The 16,538-nt window shown below is 36.5% G+C and overlaps 1 protein-coding gene across 1 annotated transcript in view; it reads left to right on the forward strand.

Moving 5' to 3' along the window:
- The first annotated feature begins 287 nt into the window (after positions 1-287).
- trim71 (tripartite motif containing 71, E3 ubiquitin protein ligase) overlaps positions 288-16,538 on the forward strand; it is a 46,116-nt gene continuing 29,865 nt past the window's right edge. The window contains exon 1 of the mRNA XM_039694468.2: positions 288-1,835. Coding sequence (XP_039550402.1) covers positions 1,119-1,835 — 717 coding nt within the window. The 5' untranslated portion in view covers positions 288-1,118. The remainder of the gene's footprint in view (positions 1,836-16,538) is intronic.

The raw sequence follows: 16,538 nt of genomic DNA on the forward strand, positions 1-16,538 counted from the left end.
AAGAGGGTCTGCGTTTTTCCGCATGCGCAGACACATAAAACTGGAGCAAAAGACAACGAATGTAAAAAAAATCTCTTCTATAAAAACAACAACAAACAAAACTACACTACAGGATAAATCCTAAATAAGATCTTATAATTAGTCTCTTTGAGCACCAGGTATTCTGCTGCCCATTAAAAAAAATGGTTTGGTCATTGAATATGTAGGCTAGCCCTAGGCTACTATGCCTAGCCCCGCCCCCTCGCAACACAAACCCCGCCCCTCTAAAGTGTTCTCAGGCGGAAGTGCGCGCTGTGCTTTTTTAGTATGGACGCGTTCTCTTGATGGTCACGAGCTGTAGAATTGTCGTACACGCGAGCGTCATTTCCAAAGAAAATGAATGCGGATTGAAGTGGCACGCGGGGGGAGAGCGTTTGTTTTGCGCTGCAAACGCGAGACGAATATGGACATTTGCATTTGAAACCTCGGGAACGAGTGGAAACCAAAGGTTGATTCCCCTCGCCAAACTGTTACTGTTAGCGGACTCGGAGAAGTTCAAGGGGCTTTTTCACCTTCAGCCTCATCACAGTAACAGGATTTTGAGGGGCGCTCCTTGCGAACGAGCTACATGGGACCTACTTTGAATTATTTAATTGCGGCTCGCGCAAGCGCGAATCGAGAATAATGACGCGCAGATGGTAGACTAAAAGCGCGTTCATGGAAAACGGACATATTTGCGTTTGCAAAGAGGAAAACTGACAGTGTATCGAGCGCGTTTGGCCCCTCGTCATGCGGCGGTGGGGGAGGATCGGAGCAGGGACCTCGCAGCGGATTTCATGTTTCGCAACTATGTTAATGCCCCACAACGAGGGATTATAAGGCCTCGGAATGACACTTGCTTTCCAAATGGTTAAAGTGCACTCGAGAAGTTGCGTATAGAGTTTGTTCTGCGAGCGGCAGCAAAACCAGTGCGCCCAATTCTATCTAGATGTATCAAACGGGAATGCATAGGTATATCAAGTGTCGGTGAATGTAGCTCACGGCGGAGCATGGACGCTATGACTCTATGACTTCATTACTTGCTTTGAATTCGATCAGGGAACCATTTCGGCAGACTTCGTGTGTCTTAACGCGTCTTTATGTGTGAAGTTATTCTGTGGTCCTCTGCACAAATGGCGTCTTTCCCAGACTCCGACCTGCAAACATGTCCGCTGTGCAAGGAGCTGTGCGGCTGCTCTGCTCCGATCTCCTCCAATTCATCTACCTCCTCCTCTTCCTCACAGACCTCCAACTCATCTACCTCATCCACCAGGAGACTGCACGTCCTGCCCTGTCTGCACGCCTTCTGCAGGCAATGCCTGGAGGGCCACCGGAGCCCCGGTGACCCCCTGAAGCTAAGATGCCCCACATGCGACCAAAAAGTGTCTTTGTCGGAATCAGGCGTGGACTCGCTGCCCTCCTCCACCTTTCTGTTCAGCAACCTTCTGGATGTGGTGGTCTCTGCTGAGGAACAGGGCAAGAACGGGCGGTCTTCATCGGTGGTCCATCACGGTGGTCTTCTGAGACCCCAGCACCTCTCGGACCCTCAGTGCAGCTCTTGTGATGAGGGGAACCCCGCTACCTCTCACTGCCTGGATTGCCAGGAGTACCTGTGCGATAACTGCGTGCGGGCCCACCAGAGGGTCCGACTCACCAAAGACCACTTCATCGAGGGGCTGATGGAGAGCTTACACCTGGTCAACCGCACCATCAACTCCAACACCCCCGTGAACATCTCCCAGTCCTTCCATAACAGCTTCTCCATGCTGAATGTGTTCCAGGAGAGGGTGGAGTTCTGCCAGCAACATGAGAACGCGGTGAGTTTGCACGTTCCCATTAATTTGAATAGTGGTTAAAGATCTCTGATGTTTCCACGCATTCACTGTATACGTGCTATGGATAAATGAATCTGCCGTTTTGGTTATTTTGATATTAACAGTAAGATCTACTAAAATTGCCGTCATAGATAAAGAACTTGGCAGTCAATGATTTATTCGAGATCTTGGGATCATATGGAGTAATTTAAAGTGAAGCTTTGAAGAAGCCATATTGGTTGACCACTAATATGGGGGTAATGCAACCTATAGACCATTTTGCAAGATGTAAACAACACTGGTCCAGAAACTCTTCCTGTTTCATTTTTTAACTGTTTTTTTTTTTTTAATTCACATGTAAAGAAAACATCTTAAAATGTTTGTTTATCTTTTTGATTCAGTTTTATATGTTCTGTTGGTTGTATTTTATCCCAGCTTTTATGTAGTGTTAAAAAAAACTGAAACAGGAAGTGCTTCTGGACCAGTGTTGTTTACATCTTGCAAAATGGTCTATAAAGAAATTTTAGATGACAAGCCTCACTGTAAAAATGAATATGCTTTATCTAATCAAAAAAAAAAAATTGTGGCAACAGATTGCAAGCAATATTATTAACAAATTAGAATTGAGTAATAATTAATCAAATTAATTCTTTAAAATGAGTAAAACTTGCAACCACCAAAAAAACAAATTTAAGTCACAATTATGGTGATCGGTGTTTGTTTGTTTTAAAATGATGGTTTTCTCCTTCAGTGATTCTGCTTGTTAACATCAATTGTCTTCAATGTTGGCAATATAAAATAAATTGTTCTTAATTAATCTTTGAATTCTGTCTGTTAGATATTTTTTGTTAATTATTTTGGTTAACTTTACTCATTTTAAACCATATCATTGGTTAACTTTTAAGGAATAATTTGATTAATTATTACTCAATTCGAATTTGTTAAATTTAATTAATAATATTGCTTGTAATCTCTTGCCACACTTCTATTTGATTAGATAAAGTGCTGTTTTGTAGAGCTTATTGTTTAAAATTATTGCTAGAATTAAGAAGAGAGAAAATTGAGATTTATATCAGTCAATTAAATGTTACCACTAAAAATGTAAGTGTTTCTAATATGCAGAAATGAATTAAATTGAAATCAGCTTTTGGTTTATATGGTATATTTATTTTAGTATAATTTTAGCTTTTTAAAATATTTAATTAGATAATAAATAATAAAAACAAATTCATTGTGATTTTAAATAAAATTTAAATAAAATAAAATTGTATTGTGTGTATATATATATATATATATATATATATTATTTATAAATAAATTTAAATAAAATTATTTAAAATTATCATTGTCAATTTTCAATTATTTGGTAACACGTTACAATATTGTTTTATTAGTAAATATATAAAAAGAAAACTAAATGTATTTGTTAACATATGAACAAACAATGATCAGCTGTATTTTTATTAATGTTAACTGAGATGCTGTAACAAATGCATTGATCATTGTTAGTTCATGGTATTACACTAATGTTATAAATGAGACCTTATTTTAAAGTGTTAATGAATAATTTATGATTCTACATTTATCATGCAGAATTATTTTCTTAACTAAATAGTTTCAAAATGTATATTGTTGGGTGTTAAGCATAAAATGTGTATTTCTAACTTGATAGTGATAAGCTGTTGTATCATAAGTTACTTTATTAAAGCAAACAATATTGAATTACACAATAGGGAGTATCACCTCAAACACTGATCATCTGCATTTATGTATCTGCTCAAAGGGTTCATATCTCTTTTTTAAAAGATCCTCTTCATTTCAAGAATTCCTGACCATGCATCTGTTTGAAGGTTTTAAATAAAAGCCTTTTCATGTTGGGAGTTATTCTTTCAGACTTTGATCGCCCTGTCATGACGTTTTCTAGAAATCACAGCACTTTATATTTCTTACCACTGTTATGGATTCCAAAGCAATATGCAGAGCAGCTGCGTATAGTATAGCTTCAGGAATCCATATGTTTTCTAGATTGATGTGAGAGCTCTCACTGCTGTTTCATAGGGGTTTTTTTTTCTTAGAATTTTTTTTTTTATAAGGGACATGCTGTTCTCTGTTTGAGTAGTGTAGTTGCCCAGTGCTGCATGAATGTCACAGCCACAGGAGTGTATACTCTCTCAGTCCTATGTTGTCAAACATAATTCAATGAGAAACAATTTGGATAAATTAAAATTTGGATTTTTAATTTGGAAATAACATGTGTTTTGTTAGTAAATAATGTTAATACGTACGTTTTCAATGAAGGCATGTCTAATGTAGTAATAATTTAGCATAGATGTAGAATTTAACCATTTATATATAATTTTATGTATGATTTATATATATATATATATATATATTCATACACTTTTATATATATATATATATATATATATATATAGTCATACACTTATATATATATATATATATATATATATATATAAATTATTTATAAACAGTTAAATTATATTAATTATAATAATATGTGTGTGTGTGTGTGTCTGTTTTGTGGCGCTTTTTGCTTAAGTTTCATGTTGAATTCGTTGTTTTATATCACTAATAAAGATTTATATAGAGATAGAGAAATTACTTGATTTTAAATGTTTTAAGAGTAGATTTTTTTTTTACATAATGTAATTTCAGCTTTTAAAAAACTAATCATCATACGATTTCAATAATAAAAACACAATCATGATGAATTTAAATAGTTAATTTAAATGATTAACACATTATTAATGCAGCTTTTTTGTTAAACAAAACTGTAAAAACAATCATTATGAATTTAAATTAATTTATATGATTAATATGCTGTTATATTTATTAATGCAACATTAATTTCTGATCTAAATATTCTCAAAATAATGCATGCATTTGTGTTTTTATTTATTTAATGAACTCTGTCCCCACCAGCGAGTTTTTTTCTTTCTTTTTTTTTTCTAGTCACTGCCAGCATTTTTGATCATTTTCATTAAATTGAATATTGCAATGTGTCAAAAGAACTAACAGAGCCTTTGCTTTTAAACGACAACAAAAAAGTCGAAATTTCTCAGTTAATTACAAAGAAATGACAAGTAAAACATTAAATTAAATATGACATTTTTCAAGTAAAAAGCACTGAAATATTATTCTCTTGTAAAACTCCAATAATCATTGTAAAGTTGACATGGTACCATAATTTCATTTGTCGGTACCAACACTAGCCAAATTTAACAATTTCTGTACCAAATTGTAACAATTTTGAAATATTTTTTTTTACTTGAAAATTAAGTAAATTAAACTGAGTTCATTTAATGCTGTTAACGATAATAAGTAAAAATCCATTAACACATTATGTAGCTTTCAAATATTCTTCAGTTAAATAAACATTGCATTAAAAATGTCTAATGAAAAGTTATTAAAATAATATAATGAAACAACAAAGAAATGCATTACGGGTAACAGAACAGGTGACAGGTCTGTTGCGCTGCAAATTTTCAGCTGGGAAACATTAAAATTCATTCAAATTTGCAGTGTATACTTAGCAGTATGAAAAATAAAACTTTGTTCAAAATATGAATGGATTATACAGAAAGCTGTCAAAGAGCACTGCCTTTATATTGTTTACAATCAATAAGGCAGATATCACTTGAGCAGAAGCTCACTGTCACTGACTGAAAACTCATGTTATAATAAAATAAAAACGGTCGGTTATACTTACTACCTCTGAAAAATAATGTTTTTACAGTGTTTTAATTCTACAATCCATATTTTCTTTCAACATTAACAAAAGTATTATAAATATTCAATATGCCGTGTTTCTCATTGAATATATTCCATGCATCCTATATTATTTGTCAACTTTTCTTTTATTTCTTTTGTCTGCAAAATAAGCCTACATGTGCTAGGAGTTTTTATAGTATGTTAATATCTGGAATCTGGATGATGGTGGCATCAGCTGTGTGTTGAGCACTCATCCTCCTTTCCTCACATATAGTCCACAATGCACTGCACTGGACCAGCCAGAAACACACCGTCCATCAGCCTCCATATCTCCGTCCACACAGCAGGACTCTAGTTTCGCTTGGCTGTAAACAGCATAGCTTATTCATGTTCCTCTGACATTATGATCAAATTAACTGTGATTTAGTGCCTAACTCATGACTAATAACATGACATAATTCAGTGTCGTATCCGTAGCCTACTGAGCATGAAGCGATCTCGGTAGCCAAGGCCATATTTTCCAGGAACAATTTCTCCTAGGATAAAAGTAATTGCTGAATTCAGATAGAAGCTATTGATTTATGTGGCATGTTGTTGGCTTCATAGATGCATATGTGCTGTGTTTATGGAAGAGGAATATAGAGCAGTGTGTGTGTGTATAGTAATGATTTCTATAGAGAGTAGAGTTAAACCTCAGTGGGGGGGGAGGGGGTGGGTGTGGGGGGGGGGGGGGGTAACCGGAAGCTCTTGTTCTGAGGCGGTCTATGGAATGTTATGACATCAGTTCCCAGAAGCCACCTGGGAGACCAGTGGGATTCTTAATCATTGTCTTCATCTCTGTCTGTCTGGTTGGTTTGGTTGGAGTGAACAGACCTGGCCATTAGTTGCTTTTTACATTCCTGTTTCTGTGCGTGTGTGTGTGCTTTACGGTGAAGAAATCCTCCTGGTCAAAGGTCAAACAGTAGTACGTGTAAGCGCACTGGGCTGGTGGGTAACACCCGGCCCCATCCTCCTCCTGAAGCGATTTACAGCCCATTCACGCCTTCCTTGTTTGGTCCGGTCTTTCAGACTTTTCAGTTTGGTCCAAATCAAAATTACTTGTGTGAAACCCCAGACCACGGTCCGCACCAAACAGATGAAATTTGGTCCGACGAAAAGAGGTAGTCTCGGTCCGGATCAAACTGAACAAAGGTTTGGTTCGTTTCTGGTGTGAAAGCATCTCTGTATGGTTCGGACTTTCAGACCTTTTATAAGAAGTTCTGGTGCTTCCAGCATAGCCGAAAAAACAGAGGTGGCAGGAAAAAAATGAGCCGTGGTAGCACACGGGGAGAGGATGAGACGAGGTTTTTAATTGAAGTATGTTCTGTTGACATAAGAAATCAACTGAAAAAAAAAACACACAAAAATGCAAATGTTCGCATGACGAGCGTTCATTTGGCGAAATTTGAACTAGCCTTGTATATGGGTGGTGCTGCAGGTAATTGTGCTATAAAAAATAAACTGTAAATTTTACGGTAAAAAACTGACAGCTGTGGTTGCCAGAACTTTACCGTAAAAAATGCGGTAGGAACGTTAATGGTTTTACAGACTTAACTTAAAATTTACAGTAATAAACCGTATTTTATTTTCTGATAAAATGTTGATTTACCAACTTATTGACGTATTGATATCTGTTTTAGACCATTGTAATACACTGACAACCGACAATCACAGCAGTGATGAGAGTTACATGAGCAATCACAGCTCATCACAAGTGATCGCCTGTTTAAGTAATACTTCTATAAAGAAGCTGCACATTGTCATTCACACAAACATTAAACACCATCATGGTAACACACATGAAATGAAAAAAAAAATGCAATAAACATTAATTTAACAACATTAAATGTAACATAAAACCCTAATGTACATAACTGATTAGAAAAAAAACAATAAAACTATGAGGAACCATAGTTATTTCAACAAAAATACATAATGTGAAGCGTCACACAGGGAATTGTGGGAATGTCTATTTACGGTTTTTCACTGTAAATTATACAAAGATTTGTTCGTTCACTTTCAAAAACTGTAAATTTAACGGTATTTTTACCATATAAATATAAATTATATCACAGTTATTTACCGTATACGGAAAGTTTCTGTTAACCAATTAACAGTTTTGCACTGTAGCATTTTTACAGTATTTTACCGTTAAAATCACAGTTATTTTTTACAGCGTCTGTTAATCATGTTGTCAAACTTACCCACCGAATTGACAACACACTGACGTCAGACGCATATCCTTTTACAAACCAATCTATAGGCTTGTTTGAGATGCGCCTTGCCTTGCCTGAAATGTCGTCGAGAGTAGGCGGCTGCAGTGAGGGGAGGAGTGCAAAAAAGTGCTGGCAAGCTGGACAAATCTCGCTTCTTGCAGTGGATCAGACGCCTTTGAGATCAATCAGATATCGTGGGATTCATGTCCGTGCATGGTGTTGCTAATAAACTGGATGTAATTTTAGTTTTGTTGCTTTTATATGAAAATAAATATAATGAACAATACTCCCAAAGTACTTATTTAATTCCATTTTAAATAGGCCTATGTGTTTATCAATTTCTTTAATACAGATGTGTTTTTATAAAAAAAAAAATTACATCACATAGATCACACTGTCAGAGAGTTTGGGAATATCCACACATAATTTATACACATAAAACATGATATCAGAGAGAGAGAGAACAATACATCACGGTTGTTTAAATGTTTTAAAGACATCAGAGCAAGGCGGACTGCACTCGAACACATTTCTAACTGGGATGCATCTCGCGCTGATCACCGGTGATCGGTTTTAGAGGTCTTCACGGGTCCAAAAATTCATGCCCGACCCGGAAGAGACCCGTAATGTGCTACACCGAACCGACCCGGACCCGTCGTTCATTTCAAACGTTGGACCCGGACCCGTGCAGACCCGAGAAATGCCATAAATGTACTGCCCGGACCCGACCTGGACCCGTCTATTATTTGAAAACTGGACCCGAACCCGGCAGGAAGACACAAACCCAACTGGACCCGATTGTCACATATTATTTCACACGAGTTGCGGAAAATAAAACTTTTTGTCTTACCTAATTTTAGTAGTCGTCGTCTCACTTCCTGACGTTATCTGACTGACTGATGCATTACAATCCACCGACAAGAAAGTTCTATCCATGTTATTTCTCTCGTTTTTCCAAGCTTAATCCACTCATTATTTCAGCTTTAAAAGTCCACTTGATGTCACGGTGATGGATGAAAAATGCAGCCTTGCACATGCACATTCTGACTCGAGTTAACTCGCATAATAACTTTAACTGTTTGCCCTTTTGAACTATAATAACGATTGCTTGTTGAGCTTGACTCTGCTCTTCATTGAGTCTGAATCTGACCACCAAAACTTTAAGATTAAACAAGACGGTTCATTTATATTATTATAAACATTGGAGAAAATGCAAAGCGCGGTTTGGCGGAAGCTCTGCTCTGGTTGCCATAGAAACATGACACGCGCTTGAGATTGCACTCCAATCGCACGTGTATTACCAGCCCGTTCTCAGCGCGTGTTATATTAACGATAACGGATGCCATGTGAGTAGTATTTCGCCGTTTTGTTATACAGCGCGTCCTATATGACGCTAAAGGATGAGAATGCGTTGGTATTACACACAATGTTAAAGGGTTAGTTCACCCAAAAATGAAAATTAAGTCATTAATTACTCACCCCCATGCTGTAACAACCCCGTAAGACCTTCGTTCGTCTTCGGAACACAAATGAAGATATTTTTGATTAAATTTCAGAGCTGTATAACTACCACATTGGCTCCTAAGGGACTGGCTCTTGACGGCCCAGAAAGTCAATGAAGAAAATGTTTAAATATCCCAAGTGACTACCGTGGCTCAACTATATGTTTATCAAGCGACGCGAATACTTTTTGTGCGAAAAAACAAAAAAAATAACGAGTTTATTCGACTTTCTTTTCTTCCTTGTAGGCCAGAAACGAGATTTCCTTAGATTTCCACGACGCATGCGCGAGAATTGCGATCTGCTTTACACTACTTCAGATCGCAATTCTCGCGCATGCGTCGTGGAAATCTCGTTTCTGGCCTACAAGGAAGAAAAGAAATAGTCGAATAAACTCGTTATTTTTGTTTGTTTTTTCGCACAAAAAGTATTCGCGTCGCTTGATAAACTTATAGTTGAGCCACGGTAGTCACTTGGGATATTTAAACATTTTCTTCATTGACTTTCTGGGCCGTCAAGAGGCAGTCCCTTAGGAGCCAATGTGGTAGTTATACAGCTCTCAAATTTAATCAAAAATATCTTCATTTGTGTTCCGAAGACGAACGAAGGTCTTACGGGGTTGGTACAGCATGGGGGTGAGTAATTAATGACTTAATTTTCATTTTTGGGTGAACTAACCCTTTAAACAGACCCGGGACCCGAAGTAATAGATTCGGACCCGACCCGGACCCGGCTGCTCATTTAAAATATAGACCCGAACCCGTACGGGTCCCGGGTCCGGGGCCGACGTGTCTCGGGTGCACTGTGAAGACCTCTAATCGATTTTGCACAAATTTAGCTCAAACAAATCTAATGTCAAGATACAGCCCACAAAGACTTTCTGAAAGTATGAAATGTATCAAAACGTGAACTTTGGTTCAGACCTTGGTATGAACTTTCAGGTGTGAAAACACACCTTCAGTCATGACATTTGCTCCTTTACACCTATTTACACAATGAAATAGGAAGGCTTTTTGATATTCAAATTTTTTTTGAATCGTAAGTCTGCAGATGTGAAACATTTTGCGCTCATAAGCCTGAATATGCTGAAACCCGATCTAAAATCCTCACGTTCACCTCTTTAATTAATGGAAGGACTAATGGTGTCCATCTCTTTGTTTGAAAGTAATTGCCTTTGCATTATTCATGAACTGGCCACAGTTTGCACTATCGACTCCTTTTGTTGCGTAAAGTACTGGTCTATTAGGATTCACTTTCACCGCAAGCCTAATGCCCCAGATGCAATGCATTTCATGATTTTTTTCTCACCCATTTATATTCACTTAAGGCATAATTGACTAAATGAGAATTGTCATCGTTTACACACCATGTTGTTTCTTTAATCTGTTAAATGCAAAAATATATTTTGAATAATGTTGATAACCAAACAGCTGTCCAGACCCCATTGACTTTCATAGTATGGAAAGAAACCATTTTGTTACCAACATTCTTCAAAATATCATATTTTGAGTTCAACAGAACAAAAACTCGTACAGGTTTCAACATAATGGTGAGTAAGTGAGTACACTTTTATTTTTGGGTGAACTATCCTTTTAACAAGGTCTAATATATCTGGAGAAAGCTGTCAGCATGTCCCATTCATCTCAATCAGATACAAATGTTTTAAGTAGCAAAAATGAACAAAATATGTCGATTGTAAGAACATATTTTAATTTTTGTATTTCATTCTGATAATTGTCCATGAAAATTATGACCCTATAATTAAATGCCTGTTACAGTTCTTTTTAAGATTAAATTAACTTTTTCACTCACCAGCCAATTTGGCCACCAGCCATACAGAACTTAAACTAGCCAGAACAAAAATATCAGAAATAAACCAGATTATCATAATTGCTGCTTGGACTTAAATATTAGTATTATTAAATCTGAAACAGAATCATTGAAAGACTTACAGCTTTACAACACTCAAATCGTTATTTGCAGTGTAAATTACCATGTAAAATAAAATTATGATATAAACTAATTTCTTGTGACTTCTCTTATAAAACATTTCTTTCATTATAATTTCTGAATATAGCTCACTCAAGTGAATGATTAATGAAAAAACGCATTGAAGATCTGGACAGACTGTCACTTCATACAGTGATCAGCTTCAAAGTCAGTGTGTTGACTTTGGTGGTGTAAATGAAAAGATATTTTTTATATAAAAAATAAAAACTGAAAAAAGCACTATACATAATCTGCCAGCCTACGATGAAGTCAGTAGTGTGTCCGGTAACACTTTAGAATACGGTTCCTTCGTTAATGAATAACTACACAAGAACTAATGAGTAACACAATATTAACAATCTAGTAACTATTATTAACTAACAAGAAACTCTGATTAATGAACTAGTAAGTAATAGCGCATAGACGAAAGTGGTAGTTCACTATTAACTAATCAATAACTACTATTTTTTTAATACTTCCCAGAGAACTACTGAAAAAGTTTATTAACAATCTAGTAACTTCTATTAACTAAAAGAAATTCTTATTAACGAATTAGTAAGTAATAGCTCACAGATGAAAGTGTTACTAGATACTTCTGTGGGAGTTACTAATTATTTGGATCCGTATTATAAAGTGAAGATCATTGGAACTAAATAGTAATTACTGAAGTGTTACTACATGATCTAGTCATGATTTGTGCAAACGTTTGAGATTTTTGGTGAACTTTGGTATACTTTTAGAAAATGTCTTTAGTAACACTTGAGTAATTACTAGTTAGTTCCAATGATCTTCACTTTATAATACGAATCCAAATAATTAGTAATTCCCACAGAAGTATCTAGTAACACTTTCATCTGTGAGCTATTACTTACTAATTCGTTAATAAGAATTTCTTTTAGTTAATAGTAGTTACTAGATTGTTAATAAACTTTTTCAGTAGTTCTCTGGGAAGTATTAAAAAAAATAGTAGTTATTGATTTAGTGTTGTCACGGTACCAAAATTTCAGTATTCGGTACCAATACCAGTAAAAGTTCACGGTTCTCAGTACCAATTTCGGTACCAAAGCTTAGTTTAAATTTACATATATTTAAGTGTTTATCACGTTTACAAGTATGGAAACTGTACATTTGTATTATAAACACTTTAGAAAAAAATTAGATAAAATGACCTAAAATAAACAATAGTATACTAACACATTTTTAAAGTTGTTTGTAAAGTTCTAATCCGTTAACATTTATTTAATGCACAATGAATAAAGTGAACAAACATGAACAATCAAGTGTTTCTATTAAATAACATTTACAAACATTAATTAATGTTGTAAAAATATATTGTTCACTCCATGTGTTGATGTGAAGTAGCTAATGTTGATAAATGGTATCTTATTGTAGCATTACCAAACTAAAAAAACATGTTTTATTTGATTTGACTGTACTTTTATTTAATCTAAAACTGCATTCATATTTAATTTTGAAAAGGCTTTTTAAAACTGCTGAGTTATAAAGGCAAGAATAGAACTGGCACTGACATTAAATGACACAAATAGGGATGCATCGATACTAATACCAGTACTCTGGTGTCGGTTGGATAATACTACTGTGCTCATGTACTCGTAAAACTACCCCGAAAGCACTTTAGAGGCCGTTCACATATCGCGCGTGTTTTTTTTATTATATTTTTGCGCGTGCTTATTCTTTCCAAAGCGCTTGCTCTCACGCGGCGTCTGTCGTTGCTATGCAACGAGTTTTTATTATGAGCGCGCTTGCCTCGCGCCTATATTTGAAATTGCGAATTTGCATGTAATCGGCCTCTTATGGCAACGTGACATTAGCCTAATCCAAAATATTTCATATGTGGCTCTTTCCTCCTTTCGTGTCAAGTGGATTCAGAGAGAGAGAGAGCCATATCAGCGTTATGAAGAGGACGCAACTGTGCACCTTTCAGACAGCGCGTCTAGAACTGGATTAACCTGCTATTCGGTACCTAGAAAAGCTGGTACCGTAACATTTTTTTTTTTAGTACCGACTTGGTACCGAAGTACCGAGTTTTTTGACAACACTATATTGATTACTTAATAGTGAACTACCACTTTCGTCTGTGCGCTACTTACTAGTTCGTTAATCAGAGTTTCTTGTTAGTTAATAATAGTTACTAGATTGTTAATATTGTGTTACTCATTAGTTCTTGTGTAGTTATTCATTAATGAAGGAACCGTATTCTAAAGTGTTACCGTGTGTCCAAATATATGTCCCAAAATTGTTGTTTGTGTAAATGAATGTAAGTGGAGGGGTTTTGAACAACGTGCCGAAGTCGTAGTTAGGTTATCCCCGGATCCAGCTGTTGTGAAATCATTCAAAAGAAGCTGCTTGTCAGTTGGGTACTGATATTTTATTTATTCTTGACTTCCCTCACTAACATTTTTGTAGTGTCAGGGTAAATGTTGAGGCTTTATCATAGGATGTTCACAATAATAGTTTGTGTTAAATGTTGACTGCCTGCTCTTGGTTAGTGGAAGCATGGTAAGCATGGGAAAAAGCATATCTGAAAGCTTGTTGTCATCTTTTTCTTAAGGCTCTTGCTTAGGGGTCATCCCAAAAAGCCAAAATTCATTCTATGTGGGATTAGTTGGGTCAATGAAGTACCATAGAGACCAACCCCTTTCCCTTGCCCTCTTATGTGAACTATACATCATTTTTGTGACATGAATAGAGATTCCTTTTCTCATTAGTTTAGTTCCCAACACTGAGTCACTGGAGTTGATTGGCTGGACATCTTCCATGTTTCCATTCTTGCTGTTGGCCTGTGCTGAAAGTTGATCAATGAGAAAATATTAAAATCAAAAGTGTGGTTGTGTAAAAGTAATTTGTCTCTTAGCTGAGCAAAACTCTTCAACCTTTTTCTTTTTTGATATACACTACTGTCCAAAAGTTAAAGAATTTAAATGAATACTTTTATTCGGCAAGAGTGCATTAAATGAATCGAAAGTGACAGTGAAGTTTCTGTAAAGTGAAAGTCTAAACTAAAGTTTTCTAATTCAATAAAAAAAATCTGTTCCATCTATTCATAAAGGAAATGTGTCGCTGTTTAAGGAGCACAATTTTTTTTTTTATCTTTGATGGTAAGATTTTTTTAAACTAATAACAAAGGCATTGGAAAAATTGCCGATTTATCTTGTTTTACACAAATTAAACTGATACAGAAAAGCCCATATGTAACCCATCAATGTTTTATTGCACTGATCTAGAACGCGTTGTTTAATTCTTGTCTCAGGAACTCCATTACCCTGTGAACTTATTTTCATTTGCACTCGTGCTTTGCTATAGAATCTGGTGGTTCACTCTTAAAACGAACTGGACTCTCGGGAACCAAGACGCAAGCCATATGCAAGAGTCTTTCGGGGGTTAAGAGGAGTTTGCAGAGTTCCTATTACTGAGCCAACATTTAGGAGGAATGTGCCTCAGCACATTATACATTAGATCCCTCACTGATACAACATCTAGCTATCTATAAGACTTCCTCAATATGTTTTCCCATTTGTTGTCAAAAACACTCTCGCGTTTCTAGTCTGTACAGTTTTATAAAGAGCATCTTTAAGAGAAAGAGCGTCACACATGGCTTTAACATGGCTTACTACGTTCCATCCTCCCCCAAGCCCTTCATGAAAGCATTTTAAAAGTGTCTGGCTAGAGGCTCTGCCTGGAGCTGTAAAGCAGGATGCAGTGAAAGAGCAACATATGTCTGAACATTTAATGCTGTTAGAGGAAGAAAGACAGATGTAGCCAGTCAGGATGGAGAAAGGGAGTGCACTCAGAAGGACCCACAGTGGAAACTTTGAGTAATTCCACCAGTCAAAACACTCCACAGCAAATTTTACCAGACGACCCACTTCTCCGTCTAGACTTCAGCTGTTTTATTTCAAGGCTCAAACGGCGAGATTTTTTTATTAAGAGTTATGTAGCAGGCCATTTGTCACATTGAGACAACAAACAGACCTTTTGGTGTCATGGCCAGTCCATCTATTGGGCAGCAGATTAATTTTATGAGCCTGAGATGGCATTGGCCTGTATGTGAGCTCGTTGAATTTATTGCTTCATTCGTGGAGATGCTGGAAATGCCACCCTGAAATACTGTAGTGTGTGGCACTGGACAGTCATGCATTCTAACGCAAGCAATTGAAAGGCCTTTCCAAGTCTGACATCATCATTACAGCTGTTCACCCGTTCACCTCTGACATTTCTACTTGCGTATGTGGAAAGTAGGTCTGCTTGGATTTGTGTGTGCCGGTGTGAGCTTTGAGGGGTTAGATGGCAATCCAGATGGAGTTTCTTCTCTTCGTTTCCATATAATGCCACATGGAAGCATTTTCATAATTTTCAATAAGAAACCTCTGGCAGCTCATCAAAGAAGCTGGTATGGTATGCAGACTATGTTTGGAAATAGTGATGGTCTAGAGGTCTTTTTATTACTTGTGGGTACAGGACTAACTTCAACTTCATTGTGATTAAAGCAGCGCTCAGTAAGACTGGAAACTTCTTTGCTGTTTTCTCGCAGGTTTCTCTCTCGAGCTCCCCCTACAGTTTCGGAGTATATATATATGAGAAAACTGTCGTAAACTCGTTGTCAACTCCCCCTCCCATCTCGTTCAGGCAGGCCATGTGAATTTGTTTTCAGAGAAGCCGGCGAACAAACGGATTTTGTCCCCACCACTTTTGAAACATCTCGCGGCACAGATGTACCAATGCAAATAAAACATCTCCAGTTAACAGCATTCGTTTCATTTGTTTGTTAAATAACAGGCGATCTAGCACTGAAATGTGTTGGCTTCTCTCAGAAACGCGCTTCAATCCGTTGCGGAGATTCTTTCCGGTGAAATCACAAATCAAAATGCACACAAACGTGTCCCTTTTTCTCATGGTTTCTAATTCCTCTCTCGTATATTTTCCCCCACTCATCAAAACATATAAAACCACTGATAAACATTATATCAATTCAACCACTGATAAACATTATTGGTTTTGATGAGGGGGAAATAAAAACTATTCGAGTGCGGAACCTCTGGCCGGACCATCACTGTATTGTGCTCATTTTTATTTATGTGCATCAGGAAGCTATGGACATCGTCGTTCAAAACATTACCTACTCGAAAGAGAAAAAAGAATGAATGCGTTACCCAGCACTTTTGAATATACCCTTCCGAATGCGTCTCTGTCCCCAGCACATTTCAAACAA

Source organism: Pimephales promelas, chromosome 12 (assembly GCF_988280905.1).
Source record: "Pimephales promelas chromosome 12, fPimPro1.hap1.1, whole genome shotgun sequence".
Lineage (NCBI taxonomy): Eukaryota > Metazoa > Chordata > Actinopteri > Cypriniformes > Leuciscidae > Pimephales > Pimephales promelas.